This window comes from Macrotis lagotis, chromosome 7 (genome assembly GCF_037893015.1).
Source record: "Macrotis lagotis isolate mMagLag1 chromosome 7, bilby.v1.9.chrom.fasta, whole genome shotgun sequence".
Classification (NCBI taxonomy): domain Eukaryota; kingdom Metazoa; phylum Chordata; class Mammalia; order Peramelemorphia; family Peramelidae; genus Macrotis; species Macrotis lagotis.
Window position 1 is genome coordinate 208,205,952 of NC_133664.1, and position 17,239 is coordinate 208,223,190.

The window sequence follows — 17,239 nt, forward strand, 5'->3', positions numbered from 1 at the left end:
TAGAGAGAGATAAGGAAGGAAATTACCTCCTTTTAAAAGGTACCATAGACAATGAAGCAATTTCAATACTAAATATATATGCACCAAGTGGTATAGCATCCAAATTCTTAAAGGAGAAGCTAAATGAGTTACAGGAAAACGTAGACAGCAAAACTCTACTGGTGGGAGACCTCAACCTCCCTCTCTCAGATTTAGGTAAATCTAACCATAAAATAAACAAGAAGGACATTAAGGAGGTAAATAGAATGTTAGAAAACCTATACATGAGAGACTTTTTGGAGTAAATTGAATGGGGATAAAAAGTAATATTTTTTTTTTATGTAGTACATGGCACTTACACAAAAATTGACCATGTACTAGGGCATAAAAACCTTAAAAACAAATGCAGAAAGGCAGAAATAGTGAAAGTTTCCTTCACAGATCATAATACAATAAAAGTCACATGCAATAGAGAAGACCCCATTCAAATGCTGTCTAATTGGGTATTTCTGGGAAAGTCACAGTCTCATTCTATGACTCTATTTCAAGGCAGCCCATTCCATTTGGGACAGTTTTCTTGATATCTACCTAAAATTGGTCTCTGCAATTTCCATATTGTTCTCTGGATTCTGCTTTTCAGGGCCAAATTAAATCCCTTTTTTATATGTTAGTCTTTCAAATATTTTAACATATAGTCCTCCAAAATCTTCTCCATTTCTCCAACTGACACTTATGTGACATGGATTTGAAGTCTTTCCCTACCTCTTCTGAACACTCTCCAGTTTATCAATATCAATCTCAAACTGTGTCATACAGAACTACTCATAATACTCTAGATGTCAGGGGTAGAGTATAGCCCAACTGTCACTTGGTTTCTGGGAACTAAGTCTCTACCTAACTTAGCCTGAGGTAACTAACATTAGCTATTTGGGGTTGTTGCTTCACACTGCTGACTCATATTAAGCTTACATTCCACCAGGATCAACAGATAGTTTTTAAAACAACTGCTACCTAGCTATTCCTTCTTCATCTTGGAATGATAAAATTCATTCTTGAAAGCCAAATATAAAATTTTATATTTATTCCTTAAATTAGAACCTCTCTATGATTACAGAAACCATCTCCCATGCCTAGAAACATTCTCTCTTTTCACCTACACTTCTTCAGTCTTCATACTACCCCAGCAGCCTTTTTCACACAAGCCCCTTCCTCTGACACTTCCTTGGATTAGGCTCTCATCATTTCATATCTGAAGCATCACAGTAGATTCAGACCGATCTACCTGTCATAAATCATTCCCCACTTCAGTTTACTCAGCTATACTTTCTAAAGTATAAATCTAATCATTTGTTACTATTGGACTCCAGGGATACTGGAAGAAAAAGTGAGGCTGATGACTTTGTACAGCCCTTCCTCACTTAAATCCAACTCACTTGCAAGTAAAAACATTGCCTCTTGATGTCCTGTTTGAGAATGAAATGAATAACGATCTAACTATATCACCATAATTCCTGCCATTCAATAACCTCCTGTGGCTCCTTATTATCTCCAAAAACAAATATAAAATCTTCTATTTGGCTTTTAAAACCCTTCATAACATGGCTTTTTTTTTAACTTAATCATTCTCATGGACTCTGTGTTCCAGTGAGAAAGTTGGAGTAAACAGTTACTAAGGTTCCTTCCACCTCTAAATGTTACTATGATCCTAATTAGGAACTCTTGGGTAGCTAGGTGGCACAGTAGATAGATAGAGTGCCTGATCTGAAGTCAGGAAAGCTTGAGTTCAATTCCAATCTCAGTCACTAGTTTTGTGACCCTGGACTAATCATTTTCTCAGGGTAAATCATCTGTAAAATGAGGATAATGTAGCATCAATAACCTTACTTTGTATGGTTGTTATGAAGATGAAATGAGATATTATTTGTAAAGCATCTAGCACAGTGCCTGGGACATGATATGTGATAAGCATATCATAGATAAATGTTAAGTATTATTATTATCTTGTTACCCTAAAAGTTTTGCTTCCTTCCTCTTCAATAGGTCCAATCTAATTGATTTCCATTAATGTGTAAATAGTTAAGTATGTAAGTGATGTAAAGAATTATGAATATAGCAGAAAGAAAATCTGTAATCTTTTAATGCTGTTACAATCTGGGAATCTATTTAAGGGTGTAGTCCTTTGCTCTTGAGATGTAAATTTACTCCTAGTGTTTCATTGTTTAATGTAAAATTTGTATCCTGCTCATTTCCATCTCCCAGTCTTCAACCCTCCACTTGGTTTCAGTCATGTGAGGGGAGATGCCCAGACAAAATAAAACCTGAGTGGGACCTCTCTCTCTGACCCAGTCAGCTCTCTCTCTGAATATCTTTCCTTGTCTCCCTCTCCCTATCTCTGTCTCAGTCTCAGTCTCTGTCTACCAAGCAACCACACCTAGATTTTTGTTATTCATTCTGTCTTAAGTGATTGTTGACCCTTCTGGAGGCAAAGTTTTTTAATCTATTTACTTTGCTGTATTCCATAATAAAATCCTGAGCAGTTTTGATATTCCAGAGAGAAAGCATTCAAATTCATTCATCTTTCAGTGGTCCCCAAATTCCTTTGCTTATCTGGTTACTCCAAATCCCATCAGCAACACAAGTAGTATAGCTGTGTACTTCTGAAAAAGTACCTTGAGTCATTTGAAAATTCAAGAGTTACTGTAAGCAGAGCACCTTCTTCAAGGCATTATAAGTCATAAGGTTCAAGAAAAATCAAGTTACTGAGTCATGAATTTGTAGTCTAATAAAAGTTTAAGACATAAATAGATAATTACAGTACAAAATATTATATATGTTCATTAGAAAGTTGCTACACACTGTTATGTTTTGAGGTCCAGGACTTATGACTTAATTGGGGAGGTGGAGTGAGGGGAGGAAAGGGTCAAGCAATTCAGTTGGACTTTGAAGATGAGGTAGTCATTCCACAGGTTAAGGGGGGAAATGTAAAATTCCAAACACAAAAAATAGCATAAGCAAAGGTGTGGAGGTGGGAAATGGGGATGTCAAGAGAATTTTTGCAAGGTTTGAGTGGAATGTAGTATGTTCCAATATGAAGGGGAATAAGTACAAGATATAACTGAAGAAGTCATAATCATAACACATAATTATAAATCTCTAAATTTTGGAAATTACCAATGAAAATAACTCTGAACCTCCTATTAATTCCATGATTTTAATACTACAAGTATTATTATTCTCATTTTACAGAACAGGAAATTGATGTACAGAGCAGTTAAGTGTCTTGCTCATGATCACATAGCTTAAAAGTGGATCATAGTTTCATAAATTTATAATTAGAAGGTACATCAGAGTAAAGTGAATAGTAGAAGAGAGAGAGAAGAAAAAGTGAATATGAGAAAGGAGAGGTGGGGATGGAGGGAAGGAGAAGATAGGAGGGGAGAGGGAAGAAGAGGGGAAAGGAGGGGAAAGGAGGAGAGGAGAGACTCTGTGAAATGGTAGAAAATATAGGGCTTAGTTTTTTATTGGATATAAAAGGTGAAAAGGAAAGATCAAATATCACCACAAGGTTAAAAACAAGTAAGATGGGGTGAATTGTTGTGTCATAGAAATGAATGGAGATATAAATCTGAAGTTCAGAAATGAGGTCTTGTAAGATTTGGGAGTCATTGACATAAAGATGATTAATTGAAATCATGGGATTGAACAAAATTTCCAAAGGAAAAAGCATAGAGAAATAGACTTAACTAAACAGCTAAGAAAATTAGAAGAGTGTCATCCAGTAGTGTGAGATTGTAAACAGTATCAAAAGTTGTGGAAAAGTCAAGAAGAATGAGAAAGGGGTCACTGGATTTATCACTTGGTTATTATTGATCTATGTGAGAATTTCAGCAGAATATTGTCCAGATAGTCAGATAGCAGGAGGCTTAGGTCAGAGTTCATATGAAGAAATGGAGCCATGATGTTCAGATAGCTTTTTCAAGATGCGTAAATGTGAACAATGGAGATAGATAAAATGGTGGTGGAGTCGAAAGAAGGATTATTTTTTTTATCTTTTTTTAAAGGAGAAGGGATTTTTATCTATGTATATGTTTATAGATAGATGGAAAAAGAGAACGAGAAATTGATTGAAAATACATAAAACAAAATGACCTTGAATTAAGTGCTGGATAGTATGGGATGGGGTAGAGAATGGCAACAAGAACTCAAGTAGTAGGATTAGCTTTAGGGGAAAGCTGGGGAATACCTCTTTTTTTGTAACTAGAAAGGAAGAAGAAAATGATGACATTTAGAAATTTTAAGGAATAAAGAAGGTGGGAAAGAATTGAAGGAACTATCATCAGATGACCTCAATTGTCTTAATGAATAAAGAAGCTGAAATACTAAAAGCTTAAGGGTGAGGTCAAAGTTGCATAGGAAAAGAAAAGGATTAAGACAGTTGTAGTTGGGGTGGGGTGGGGTGATATAGGAATAGAATAGAACAATAGCAAGGACCAAGCTAAAGTTTTATAATATAAATTGTAGCAACTGAAGACAACTTGATATTGCTCACTGCTGTGGAATCAGTTTTCTCATCTATTGGTTCTTGCTCTTCTTTATCAAAGAAGACCAAAATGACATCACAATGTTTAAGAAAAATTACAGTGTGTCTGACTGTGGCTGATCAGACCAATAAGAGCTTGGAATTCTCTACTACAGTTTGAACACAAATAGTCCATGTGAACACTTGGGGTGGGTACTCTAAACTTATGCATGTCACATTTCCTTTGAATTGCTATAATTCTGCCTCCCTCACTGATGAGGGCATGCCACACTGACATCGGCGTCTCCCTCAATTCTTCAATGGGATCTTCAGGGTGTCTCTATATGACTTCTTCTGACCCCCCTTGTGCGTGCTTGCCCTGTGTGAGTTCTCCATAAAATAGTTTTGGTTTTTGTTTGGCCAAGTGTACTTCTGACATTCTCACAACTTGTCTGTCCCATCATAATTACATTCTCTGTAGTAATGCTGGAATGCTAGGCAGTTTAGTGCTAGAAGGACCTCAGTTTCTGGTATCTTCCATCTAATGATCTTCAGACTCTTCCTAAGATGATTTAAATGGAAGCAATTCAGTTTCCTGACATGGTGCTGGTAGACTGCCCAGGTTTCACAGGCATATAGCAATGAGGTCAGCAGAACAGCTCTATAGATCTTCAGTTTGATAGTCAGTCTAATACCTTTTCTCTCCTACACTTTTTTTTTCACAGCCTCCTAAATACTGAACTAGCTCTGGCAGTGCATGTTTCAGCTTCAGTGTCACTGTGTACTTCCTTGGAAAGGACACAACCAAAGAAAGTGAACTTGTCCACAGTACTTAAGACTTCTCCATTTGCTGTAACTGATGGTTCCATATATGGATGATATGGTGCTGGCTGATGGAGCACCTGTTTTTTCTTGGTATCAATTGTTAGACCAAAATTAGCACAAGCAGCAAAGAATCAATCCATACCCTATTGCATCTCAGCTTCAGAGGCTGCATTGAATGCACAACCATCTACAAACGGTAGATCACACACCAATACTCCCTCCACTTCAGTTTTGGCTTGTAGTAAGTTAAAAAATTTGCCATCAGCATGATACCTGAACTTGAGGTCATGTTCATCCTCACTGAAGGTGTTTAGTAAGATGGCTGAAAACATCATGCTAAAAAGTATGGGAGCAAGGACGCATCTTTGTTTTCCTGGGAAATCTTGAGAGCATTGTCCCCTATCCAGAACCCAGGCAAGCATGCCATCATGAAATTGATGTACAATACTGATGAACTTTTCTAGGCAACCAAATTTTGACATAATTTTTCATAACCCCTTGTGACTGATGGTATCAAAGGTCTTGGACAGATCTATAAATGTTGTATACAGACCTCTGTTCTGTAATTTTTCCTGGAGTTGTTAGGCAGCAAATACCATATTGACTGTTCTGCAACTCATTCTCAAGCCACACTGACTCTCAGGAAGGTGACCAAATTCCAGGTGAAGAATCAACCTATTGAGAAGGACTCTGGCAAGAATCTTACCAGCAATGACTAAAAGAGAAATAGCTCTGTGATTGTCACAGGACAATCTATTCCCTTTACCTTTATAGAGATGGAGGATGGAGGCATCCTTGAATTCTTAGGGGAATAACCTCTTCATGCTATATAACCTGGAAAAGTTCAGTCAGTTTTTGGATGAGCAATGGACCCCCCACCTTATAGATTTCAGCTGGAATAGAATCAGCACCAGGTGCTTTGCCACTTGAAAGGAGCCCAATGGCATTCAAAACCTCTTCTTCAGTTCTAACTTCAAAAAGGAGTGGGCAGCATTCAGAGATCTGTGTATGCTACTGCATTTCCTCATCTGGGCCAGAACACTCAAAACACCAAGACTGGCTTGATGAAAATGATTAGAAAATACTGAAGCTACTAAACGAAAAACAAGAACTCCACAGGGTTTACTAGCAGGATAGTTCATTTATCTCTAAAAAGGCAGAATTTAATGCCATTAAAAGTAAAGTCCAAGCAAAGGATTATGCAAACGGTAACAAAACAAAATGCTTTTATAATGCCATGAAATCTATTTATGGGCAAAAGACATATGGTGCATCTCAACTACTCAGTACTGATGGATCAACAGTGATTAATGATAGGGACTTGAATCTAGAGAGATGTGCTGAACACTTCCATAGTGTTCTTAACAGACCATAATCAATCTATACAGAAGCCACTGACCACTTACCTCAAGTCAATCAGTCCCTAGTTGAAGTTCCTTCATCTATAGAATGGGTGGTATTACTGTCTATCTTCAAGGATTGTAATACTGTAAACTTTGAATATTGCAAGTAAAACAACAAATCTGACCTCAGACCCTTACTAGGTCTCTGACCCTGGGAAAGTCATTTAACCCTTTTGACCTTGGTTTCCTCATCCGTAAAATAAACTGGAGCAGGAAATGGGAAACCACTTCAGTATCTTTGCCAAGAAAACCTCAAAATGAGGTCATGAAAAGTGAGTCATGACTGAAAAATGACTGAAGAACATCAGTAATTACATGTAAAGCCCTTTGAGAGCAAGTTATGAGACAAAAACCCAAGGATTTGGTATATATTCTAGTGCATAGTAGGTGCTGAACAAAAGCTTATTGATTAACAGATAAGGTATGAGTTGCAATTATTATAAGAGCTCAATGGTGGTAGGTTTCATCATATTTATATTGTTAATGGTTTGAATCATAGGAATAGTCAGACTGTGGGAAGTAGGCACACCTATGGTTGATTCTATTTTTCAATGTCTTTTGTAAGAACTGTTTTAACCAACTGATAATGGTTTGGATAGGATTGGTATCCTTCAAATTATAAATCTACATGACTAGAAATGGAAACATAAAGAGTAATGCATACATGTAAATATACATATTTACATACACACACACATATATATATGTATAAAATGACTATAGCAATATAAATGGAAAGAATAACACTAAAAACAATTTAAATTGAATGCTCCAAAATGGTAAATTTTAGTTCCAAATAGGAGTTATAAGAAGTTACTTCTCTCACTTCTTTGCCCAAGTAAGGGACCATGGTTATAGAAAATTATATATAATATCAGACTTATTTTTGTTATAATAGTTAATTTTGCCAAACTATTTCCCTCCTCTTTTTTATTATTTACTAGAAATAATGGCTCTTAGTGTGGTATAAGGGGAGGAATATATACAAAATGAAGTCCACCTTCCCAGCTCCCTTCTCTGCCAATGGGCTATGAAAAAAGTTCTCCCAAAGACAGTCTTGTCTTATGCTCTGATTTGAGAATTACTCAAGGAATGATTGATAGTACTATCCACCCCCATCCTCCACCTACACTAGTTCAGATAGACAGGTGTCTTTCCTGCTCTCAAAGACCTTCAAACAAGAAGATTCAATCAGCCTCTTTCCATCATCCATTATTATGTCCCAAGAGAATTTAAGAAATGCTTCACCCGGCTCAGACCCAATTCTTCCCAGCCTAGACAGAATTTTTTTTTTGAAAGAGGCACAGAACACAGTGGGAGGGCATGGTTCAATTAAATTCAACAAAAATTAAGCATGTTGTTGTCTTTGTAGATGTCACCCTCAAAACTCTGACTTTTAATACTTTAAAGTTTACATTTTTCATGCATTATTTTATCTGCTCCTCACAAACAGAGAATTAACCAGTGCCAGACAAATGGGAATTAGAACCAGGGTGCTTTCAAAAATCAAGGGAACCTGCTTCCCTTACTCCATCTGTAATCATCTGCCAGTTGATCAACCACTGTCCATGGTACCACCATTGTGATACTCCCTTCCTAGGCTGCTTTCTATTGCATATTCCAGCAGAATTTTCTAGATACTCTCTGCACCAATGCTATCATCGCAGCTGAATTTGTCCCAAGTGCCAGGATTCCTCGTTATGATTCTGTTCATGGCAATCTTCTTAGGTGGTGCAAATATATATTTTCAGGTCCTCATTTTGCATAAAAGTCTGTGTGATGTTTTGGATAGAGAGCTGACCTGGAAGCCAGAAAAACTTGGATTAAAGTCTCTGACACATTTTGGCCATATCATATTCTGGGCAACTCACTTAACTCCTCAGTGGATTAGACAATTAAGACATTTGACAGAGAAAGATCACCCTGTATTGATAGAGGACACTTCATTCCCCATACTAATTATATCACAGATGCAGTCCTAGTCTCTATTTCTATTTAACAGATGGGGAAATTGAGGTTCATAGAGATAAAATGACTTGTCTAAAGAAACATTGGCAGCTTATTGTAAGGGACTTGACTTGAATCCAAGTTTTCCAATTCTAAATTGTATTCACTCTACCCTATCCCCAAATATCCTCTATGCCTCAAGATAATTCACTAGGGAATCATCAGCATTGCCTTTATGTGAAAATCATGGAAAATTAGACCTCGAAGAGATCTTTGAGGTCATCTCGTTTAACCCCTTTCCTTTATATTCAAAACACTTCCTGAAGTGTTCAGTGAATACTAACAGGAGCTAATGAGTTCCTTAAACTAATTAATCTGTGTGTGAAGCAGCATATGGTTTTTTTCCTCTTCAAACTCTCTCAGATTTCAAAGGAATGTTGCTCTAGGCTGGTATTCTGGTAATGGATCAAGAACAGAGCCTGGCTAATAAAATAAGCTATATCAGAGGCTGTTTTGGTCTTCATGCTCCAGAATTTGATGAACACATCCCTATATACATGGTCTGAGATGGGATAGAATTCCATCCTTCCTGCCTTCAGTCTGTTCTTCAGCCTTTAAGAAAGTCTAATGATTTTAATCTGAATTCCTACAACAGATGACTTTTCCATTCTTGCAGTCATCCGAGTTTATTTATATAACCTTGCTCCATCTCTAGCTCCATATACAGCTTTGCAGGTTTGTAATTTTCTTAAGTTTAGATAAGAAAAGCAGCAATCACTAAAACAACTCAACTAACTCCAGGAGCTTCCTGTTTCCTCTAGAATAAAAGATTAACTCTCCTGCTTCAGTTTTTAAAACCCCAACAACCTTTCCAGACTCATTGGACATTATTACACCTCTTTGTTTATCAAACAGTAAAACTGGCTTTCCCTCTCTCTTCCTTATGTGTGGAAACCCCATCTCTCAACTGTGAGGCTACAAACAGGCTTTTGCTCAAGTCTGGAATGCACTCCTCCTTATCTCTACTTCACAAAGTCCCTTTCTTTCTTAAAAGTTGCAATTTAGGCAACATCTTCCAATGATGCCTTTCCACTCTCTCCTCCCCAAATACTTGTGCCCTTCCTTCCAAACACCCTGGCCTCAGACACTTGCTAGCAGTATGACCCTGAGCAAATCATTTAACCCTGTTTGCTTCAGTTTCTTCTTCTGTAAAAAATGAGTTAAAGAAGGATATAGCAAACCATTGCATATTTTTGTCAAGAAAAACCCCAAATGGGGTCACAGAGAGTCAGACATAACTGAAATTATTGAACAACAAGAAATATATCTGGTTTTTTAATATATCATTATAGGTGCTTATCTCTCCTAATTATCATGGAACCTCACTGTGAGTAGGAATTATTTCATTCTTTGTACTTATATTCCCAGGATTTAGCACAATTCTTGGAACATAATAGTTGTTAAATTAATACTTATTAATTGATTGATTGATAGGCATCATGCTTTTGCCAGTGCTAGGTTTTTTTTTTATTTCTTTAACAAACACTACCCCCAGTACAGTTCTTCTGGCAGCCTAAATAAAATCCTTCCTGCTGCAACTTAGGATAACCTGTCTTATTCTTCTGCACAAGGGATGAGAGCAGGACACTTGGTTTTGACAGTGCTTTGGAGACTTGAAAACTGTTTAGCAAAAGTGCTATTTGCTTCCATATGGTAGGCCTTGGGTTAGATGCTATGAATTCCTGAATAGTCCTTGTCTTCAAGGAGGTTATATTCTTTTGGAACAAAGGAAGTTAAAGAGAAAGAATGACCTAGATAATCATGGAATCTGATTATTTTACAACTAGAGATGGTTCCTGAAAGATTACCCAGCTCAATGTCTTATTTTATATATAATGAAACTGTGACAAAGGGAGAGAGGAAGCAGATGTCCCTATAATCACACAAGAACCAAAATTAGAACTTCCATTTCCTTATAGTCCAGAATTTTTTTAGTTTTATTTATTCCCTGTGGAATCAGTAGCTTGGTTCCCAGCTTCCCTGCTCCCTTGATCGAATCCTACCTTACTTCTCAAAAATTCTTGGTAAATTTGGTTAAGATGTATGATTCCATTGTCATAGGGAACTTCTAGAATGTAAACTTCTCCTCTAAGACAAATTGACATTTTAATTGCAATTATAGCCCTATGGAATTGCCTGGGGCAAGTTTGAATAATTTGAACAGGGTTACACAGTCAGGATTTATTAGAATTGACCCCAAATCTTTTCTCATTCTAAAACTGAGCCTCCACTCACTACCCTATGTGACTGATTGATTTTTAGATAAAGGATAAAAAAAGAGGAGGTACCAAAACAAGAAGGGACACCCATTAACTGGTGTTCATCTCAAGGACATACCCCACTCAACTTGTACCTGGAGCTACAAAAGGGTCATTAATAGGATGGTCTTCAAGGTTCATTAGTATGAGACAAGATCCTGTTGGAAAGTGTGTCAAGTAGGCAGCTAGTTGATAGAGTGGATGGAGCACTGGACCTGGAGTCAGTAGGACCTGGGTTCAAATCCAACTTGATACTAGCTATGTGATCCTGGGCAAGTTACTTAGCTCAATTGCCTCAAAAAGAGAGAGACAGAGAGACAGAGTCAGACAGAGTCAGATTTTAGCTGCCCTGGCAATAATCACTGGAGGGAGAGTCTTAGAAGATGAAAGAAAAGGAAATAGATTTCCCTGAACCAAGTAGAACAAAAAGTCTGAAATTTAGTTGATCATAGCATTTCAGACTTAGCACTACAAGAGATTTTCTCGTGCGGTCAACTCTTCTATTTCCATTTTATCAGTGAAGGAATTGAAGCAATTCCTTGCTTGGGCCATACCCAAGCAAAGTTCAAGCTTTTGACTCCAAATCCAGTTCTGTTGGGGAGTTTTCCCCCCCTAGGACAATTTACTACACTGAGAGTCTATGCCCTACACTACCTACAGAGGACAACCTGAAAAAAGGAGAAATAGAATTAGATCCACCCAATGACATATATTGCATTTTACTTAACAAAGTTCCTGACTTCTTTCTGTAATCTTGGTCAGAACCTCTTTTTATTGCATTTTGAACCTTCAAATATCATTTCCAGAATTTATCTTGGATAGTGAGGGATCTTGGAGAAAACATTGAAATTTTGATCAGTCGTAAACTAAGGCAATAGTAGAGCAAATCCTGGAGCTCAAGATTTTTAAAACATGTACAATGAATTATTTCAAGCCCTGGGTTACTCATCTGAAATCTTTGGGGCTGAGTAACTAAGACACGTGGCTATGGAAGTTGGGGGTAGGAGGGTGGACATTAAATGTCAAGAACAACAGAGCATAGGTTATAGACATAACCTGTAGTGCTGGCAGACACCCAAGAGCAAACAGACAACTTATCAGAGAAGTTCTCTTGTGCAGAGGTAGCTTGATGTATAGTGATGAATAGAGCAATAGATTTATGGTTAGGAAGATCTGAATTCACATTCTGACCCAGGTATTACTGACCTTTGGTCAGTAATTTAACCCCAGTGTTCTTTTTGACAAATGGAGACAATCATAGTATTTTCTTCACAAAGTTGTTATTAGGACCAAAGAATTCTGCCAACAATGTCAGATGATATTCCAGAGTTCAGGGTTCAAATTGACCATAGTTAACTACAAAGCACTCTTTCTCTGAAAAACTATTTCTCTGAAATCCCTCATTCCTGAGGAAGCCCCCTGCAGGGTTTAGTAGGATTCTTAGCAACAATTGCACAGTGACTACAGTAAGCACCCGATTAGAACTTGTTTGTTCAGTCATCATTTTCATCATTTTGCCTCATGTAAATGTAATATTTTCTGGTTAAAAAGAACTTCTGAGTTAAGAGAATTAGAGCTGAGTCCAACTTTCTTATTTTCCAAGTGAAAGAATGGAGAACCACAGAGATAAAATTATTTGGCCAAGATCACACAGGTATTATGTGGAAGAACCAGGATCAGAATCCAGGACCCTCTGATCCTCGATATAGGTTTCCTTCCAACATCTTTGCCACATCCCCAGGAAGCAGATGGTACAAGTGCTTTTATTTCATCTTACAGACATGGAAACTGAAGTTTATGGAAAAACCTGATTTGCCTGCATTTGAGTGCTAGCAGTCAGGACTTGAACCCAGGACTCCTGACTCACTCTTCATTGTTCTTTCTTCTATTCCATACTTTTTTGGTCATTGTTCAGTCATTTTCAGTCATGTCTGACTCTTCATGATCCCATTTGAGGTTTGGCAAAGAAACTAGAGTAGTTTCCCTTCCCTTCTCCAGGTTATTTTACAAATGAGGAAACTGAGCAAACAGTGTTAAATGATTTGCCCAGGGTCACATAGCTAGTAAGTGTCTGAGGCCAGATCTGAAGTCAGGGAGATACATCTTCCTGACTTCAGATCTGGTGCTCTATTCAATGGAGTCACAGAAATTCTACTACCTTTCTGCTGTTACCATCATTGATTATCTGTGGGATCCAAATACTAATGTATTACTAATGTAATACAACTAGTTCTCTGCCCTAATGACCATTTTAAGTATACAAAAAGATATACCAAAAGGTAATTTAATATATTATGCATTTAAAACCCAAATAAGAAAACTAAAAGCAGTACACAAACTAGATTTTGTTATATTACTCACAATAAGCATGCATATTGTTATGGAGTGAGCAGTCATGTGACCACAGCAGCCAATGTTGGAATATAAATAGAATCAAAACTCATACAATTTATTCTAATTATTTTGTTCTTCAACTTCCATGGCTTCTGAAATGGGTCATAAAATAAATCTTGAAATCTATATTTCTTTTGGTTCATTGTGTCCCAGCTTCCTATTGGTTTCACTGTTCAGAGAAACCAGCATACTCAAATATCTCTTGGGGAATTTTAGATGTAACACAAAGTAGAAACAAATGGCAGCTTGTCACCCTCCGGTTGTTTGGCACTTTTTCTCTTTATGTTATATGTTTGCTTACTAAGTAACAAAACAAAGGAATTAAAATGTAATATTTCATCAAAATGAGTTTTTCATCATAATGAGTTTTAAGAAATGAATAAATTAATATTATTGTCCATTTGTTTCACCTGTGGATGGAATGAACATTACTGAAGGCACTTAGGAAATACTGTTGCAATCAGGGACAATTTTTGGTATCTGCAATGAAGAATACCATCTGCATCCAAAGAAAGAATTGTATTGTTTATACAAAGACCAAAGACTATTACCTTTAATTTTTTTTTAAAAAAAGTCATTTTTATTATGTAATTTTGCTATCTCTTTTATTTTATTTTTTCCTTTAGGATATGATTTTTCTCTCAACACATTCAATTTTGATCAATGTATATACCATGGAAACAATGTAAAGGCTATCAGACTGTCTTCTGTCGGGGGTAGAGGGGAGGGAAGCAAGATTAGGGGGAAAATTGTAAAATTCAATAAAAATTAAAATTAAAAAAGAAAGAAAAAGCTGTTGCACAGATGAATGTTAAAAAAGAGTAAGGAATGTAAATTTGTGATGTCCTTATTGGACCATTACCCAGGTGCCCACCTTAGAGAGAACTCTGATTTGATATAAGTGACATTTAACAAATGGTTCACCAAACTCAACATAAAATTAGGTTAATACCTTCAGAACCAGCTAAATCCCACCACTGATTAGACTTGACTTTCAATGAGTCACCTGGGCTTCCAACTAAGCATTGGGTGTTTGGGGTGGTATGTAGAAGAACGTGTGACTCCGTTTTGATGAAGAGAATGTTGAATTGACACACTTTCAGTTCTTTCTCCACTTTACCTACTCATCATCACTGTGAAGGGGGAATAGTAACATATAGATAGATAGGGGCACCAAGGTTCAAGGGTCACCCTGTGTAGACTGATGGTCAAAGCTCTGGTTACAATATGGTCCCTATCTACCTTTCCAGTTTTATCTTCAACCTTCTCCAGTCAAGAGATCACCACAGTATCTATTGAATATGACTTGAATGTTCTTCTATCCACACCTCTGCATATGCTATCCCATCCAGCAAGAACATTCTCCTGATTGGATTTGTCTCTCTTCAAAGATGAAAGGATTATTCTGACTATGAGTTCCTTTGGAAGGAGTGAGAGGAGCTTATCTATAAGTCTATTATCAGTGGTTCTTAATCTGGGTACATGAACTAGTTTATTTTGATAATTGCATTTCAATATAACTGATTCTCTTAGTCCTATGTATTTCATTTTATGCATGAAAACCATAATTCTGAGAATCACTAGCCTGCCAAAAAAGATCAGACCACCCCTCTTCTCAAATTTCAGTATTATTAAAGAGATTTCTGTTTCACTAAAGTACTGAGAATACTTCAGATATTTTCAAGCTTAAGATTCAGTAGCTGTAGATCCTCTTAGTTATGTTTTTAAAAATCACTAGGAAAAATAAAGACAGTGAGAAAAGAGACTCTACCACATAAAGATTAGTTTAAGAAACTAATCTGGAAAAAAGATGATAACCATCTTTAAATATCTGAAGGCCTGCCATGTGGGAAAGGGATAAATTTGTTCCCCTTGGCCTCAGAAGGCAGAACTAGGAACTAATAGGAGAATAGTTAGAATTTATATAGTGTCTTATAAGCTTACTTTATCCTTATAGGGGTAGTTGTTATTATTATTGCTATTTCACATATGAAGAACACTGAGATAAATTAAGATGAAATGACTTAAAAGATTGCAACAGGTAACTTCTGAGGTCATATTTGGATTCAAGGCTTCCTACTTCCATGTCCCCTCACCTGAGATGCCTCCAGTTATAGGTAAGAAGCTGCAAACAGGCAAGTTAGCCATGAAGAAGGAATTTACAAGTTGAACTGACCCAAAGGAGAAGGGACTGCTCCATAATTGGAGGTCTGCAAGCAGTGACTAGAGGGCTATTTGTTAAGTTTACTAGATCTCTGAGATCCCTCTAAGAATACTATTTGGGGTTGTTTTTCATCCCTGTCCTTCTCTTCATGACCTAATTTGGGGTCTTCTTGACAGGGATACTGGAGTGATTTGCCATTCCTTTTCCAGATCCTTTTATCAATGAGAAAGTTGAGGCAAATAGGGTAAACTGACCTACCAGGGTCACACAATAAGTATCTGAGGCCAAATTTGAATTCACAAAGTCTTCCTAAACAGCCATAATCCCATAATCCCATAATCACTATCCTTAAGGTATCCTAGGGTTTCTGTTCCTTCCCCACCCATACTCAAATGAATTTTCTTCAGATGGTGGAATTCCTCATTATTGCTTTGATAATGAGGAAGGAAGCTATTGCTTCCTGCCCTCCAAGGAGAGAGTCCAAGATGCTTTTCTTGATCACTTTTCATAAACTACTAAGGAGTCATCAGAGTCTTAGGAGAGAGGGACCTTCTGACTGAAAGAGCAGAAGAACAGTCTGCTTACCTGTGGAAAATCCCATTTTCTTGTGGCACTTGGTAAATTCAATATTAAAATAGGTGACCAGGGCATGGATGTAGTCATTGCGCTGAATCTGGAGGCAGAATGCAGATGTGAATGAGAGCTCTTCAGTCTTCACAGTGTAAATGTCTACCTCCTGCAGTGGGATAGGAAAGAGAAAGCACAGGCCACTTAACCCCTTTCCCCAGAGGGCTGCATGGGTCATGGGGTATATGCTCCATTGGCTCTGCAGCTCCAGGGCTCAGGGGGTGATGCAAACTTATTGTGACCAAGGTCTAGAGAAGAGAGGTGAGTAAGGAGGTTTAAAAAAATGCCGCCACCCTTACTGTTATTACTATTTTATTTTATTTTGGGTCTTTTTTCTTTTGGGGGGGGGGATTTTTGCAGGGCAGTGGGGTTTGGGTGGCTTGCATGTCACATGGCTGGGTGATTGTTGGGTATACGGGGCCAGATGTGGGCTGGGGTGCTCACGGCTCCAGGGCTGGTGTTTCATCCATTGCACCACCTGGCCATACCTACAATTATTACTATTATTTTTTTAATTTTAATATTTTTCTCTCCCCTTTATCGCTCAAGTGAGTTTATATTTATGGGGGGGAGGGGGTATTTCATTTACTCTTAAACAAGAATATTTATTAATGTATAAAAAACATTATTTGTACAAAATGAGAATAAATACTAAATAAAAAAAGATGAATATATTCTAAACCCAAGAAAAATGGAGTTGGGGTGATCTGTTTTAGTATAAATACTGTAGCCATGTCCTAGCCCAAGGAGTCATCCCAATGTGGAAGTAACCCAGGGTTCTTCAGTTCCATCCCAGCACAACAAACTCTGGCAGAGTCTGCCAAGCTGAAAATGGCTCCCTTTACCCTGGTGAGGCTATAACCTAGTAGAGTAGAAAGAGCTTTTGGCCCCAGAATTAGGAGAACAGGGTTGAGTCTAGAAGGTGGCACTCCTTATCTGAAAGTAAAAGGGCATTGCATTAAAGTTGATAAATGCCTGAATTCAAATCCAATATCAAGCACTTATTAGCTATGTAACCCTGGCCAAATCATTTTTCTACCTGAGTTTCTTAATCTGTAAAATG

General features: G+C 37.4%; 1 protein-coding gene across 1 annotated transcript in view; it reads right to left on the bottom strand.

The window, feature by feature from the left end:
* PRMT8 (protein arginine methyltransferase 8) overlaps positions 1–17,239 on the bottom strand; it is a 166,909-nt gene that overhangs the window by 11,110 nt on the left and 138,560 nt on the right. Inside the window, exon 8 of the mRNA XM_074195191.1 lies at positions 16,135–16,285. Within this exon, the coding sequence (XP_074051292.1) occupies positions 16,135–16,285 (151 nt within the window). The remainder of the gene's footprint in view (positions 1–16,134; positions 16,286–17,239) is intronic.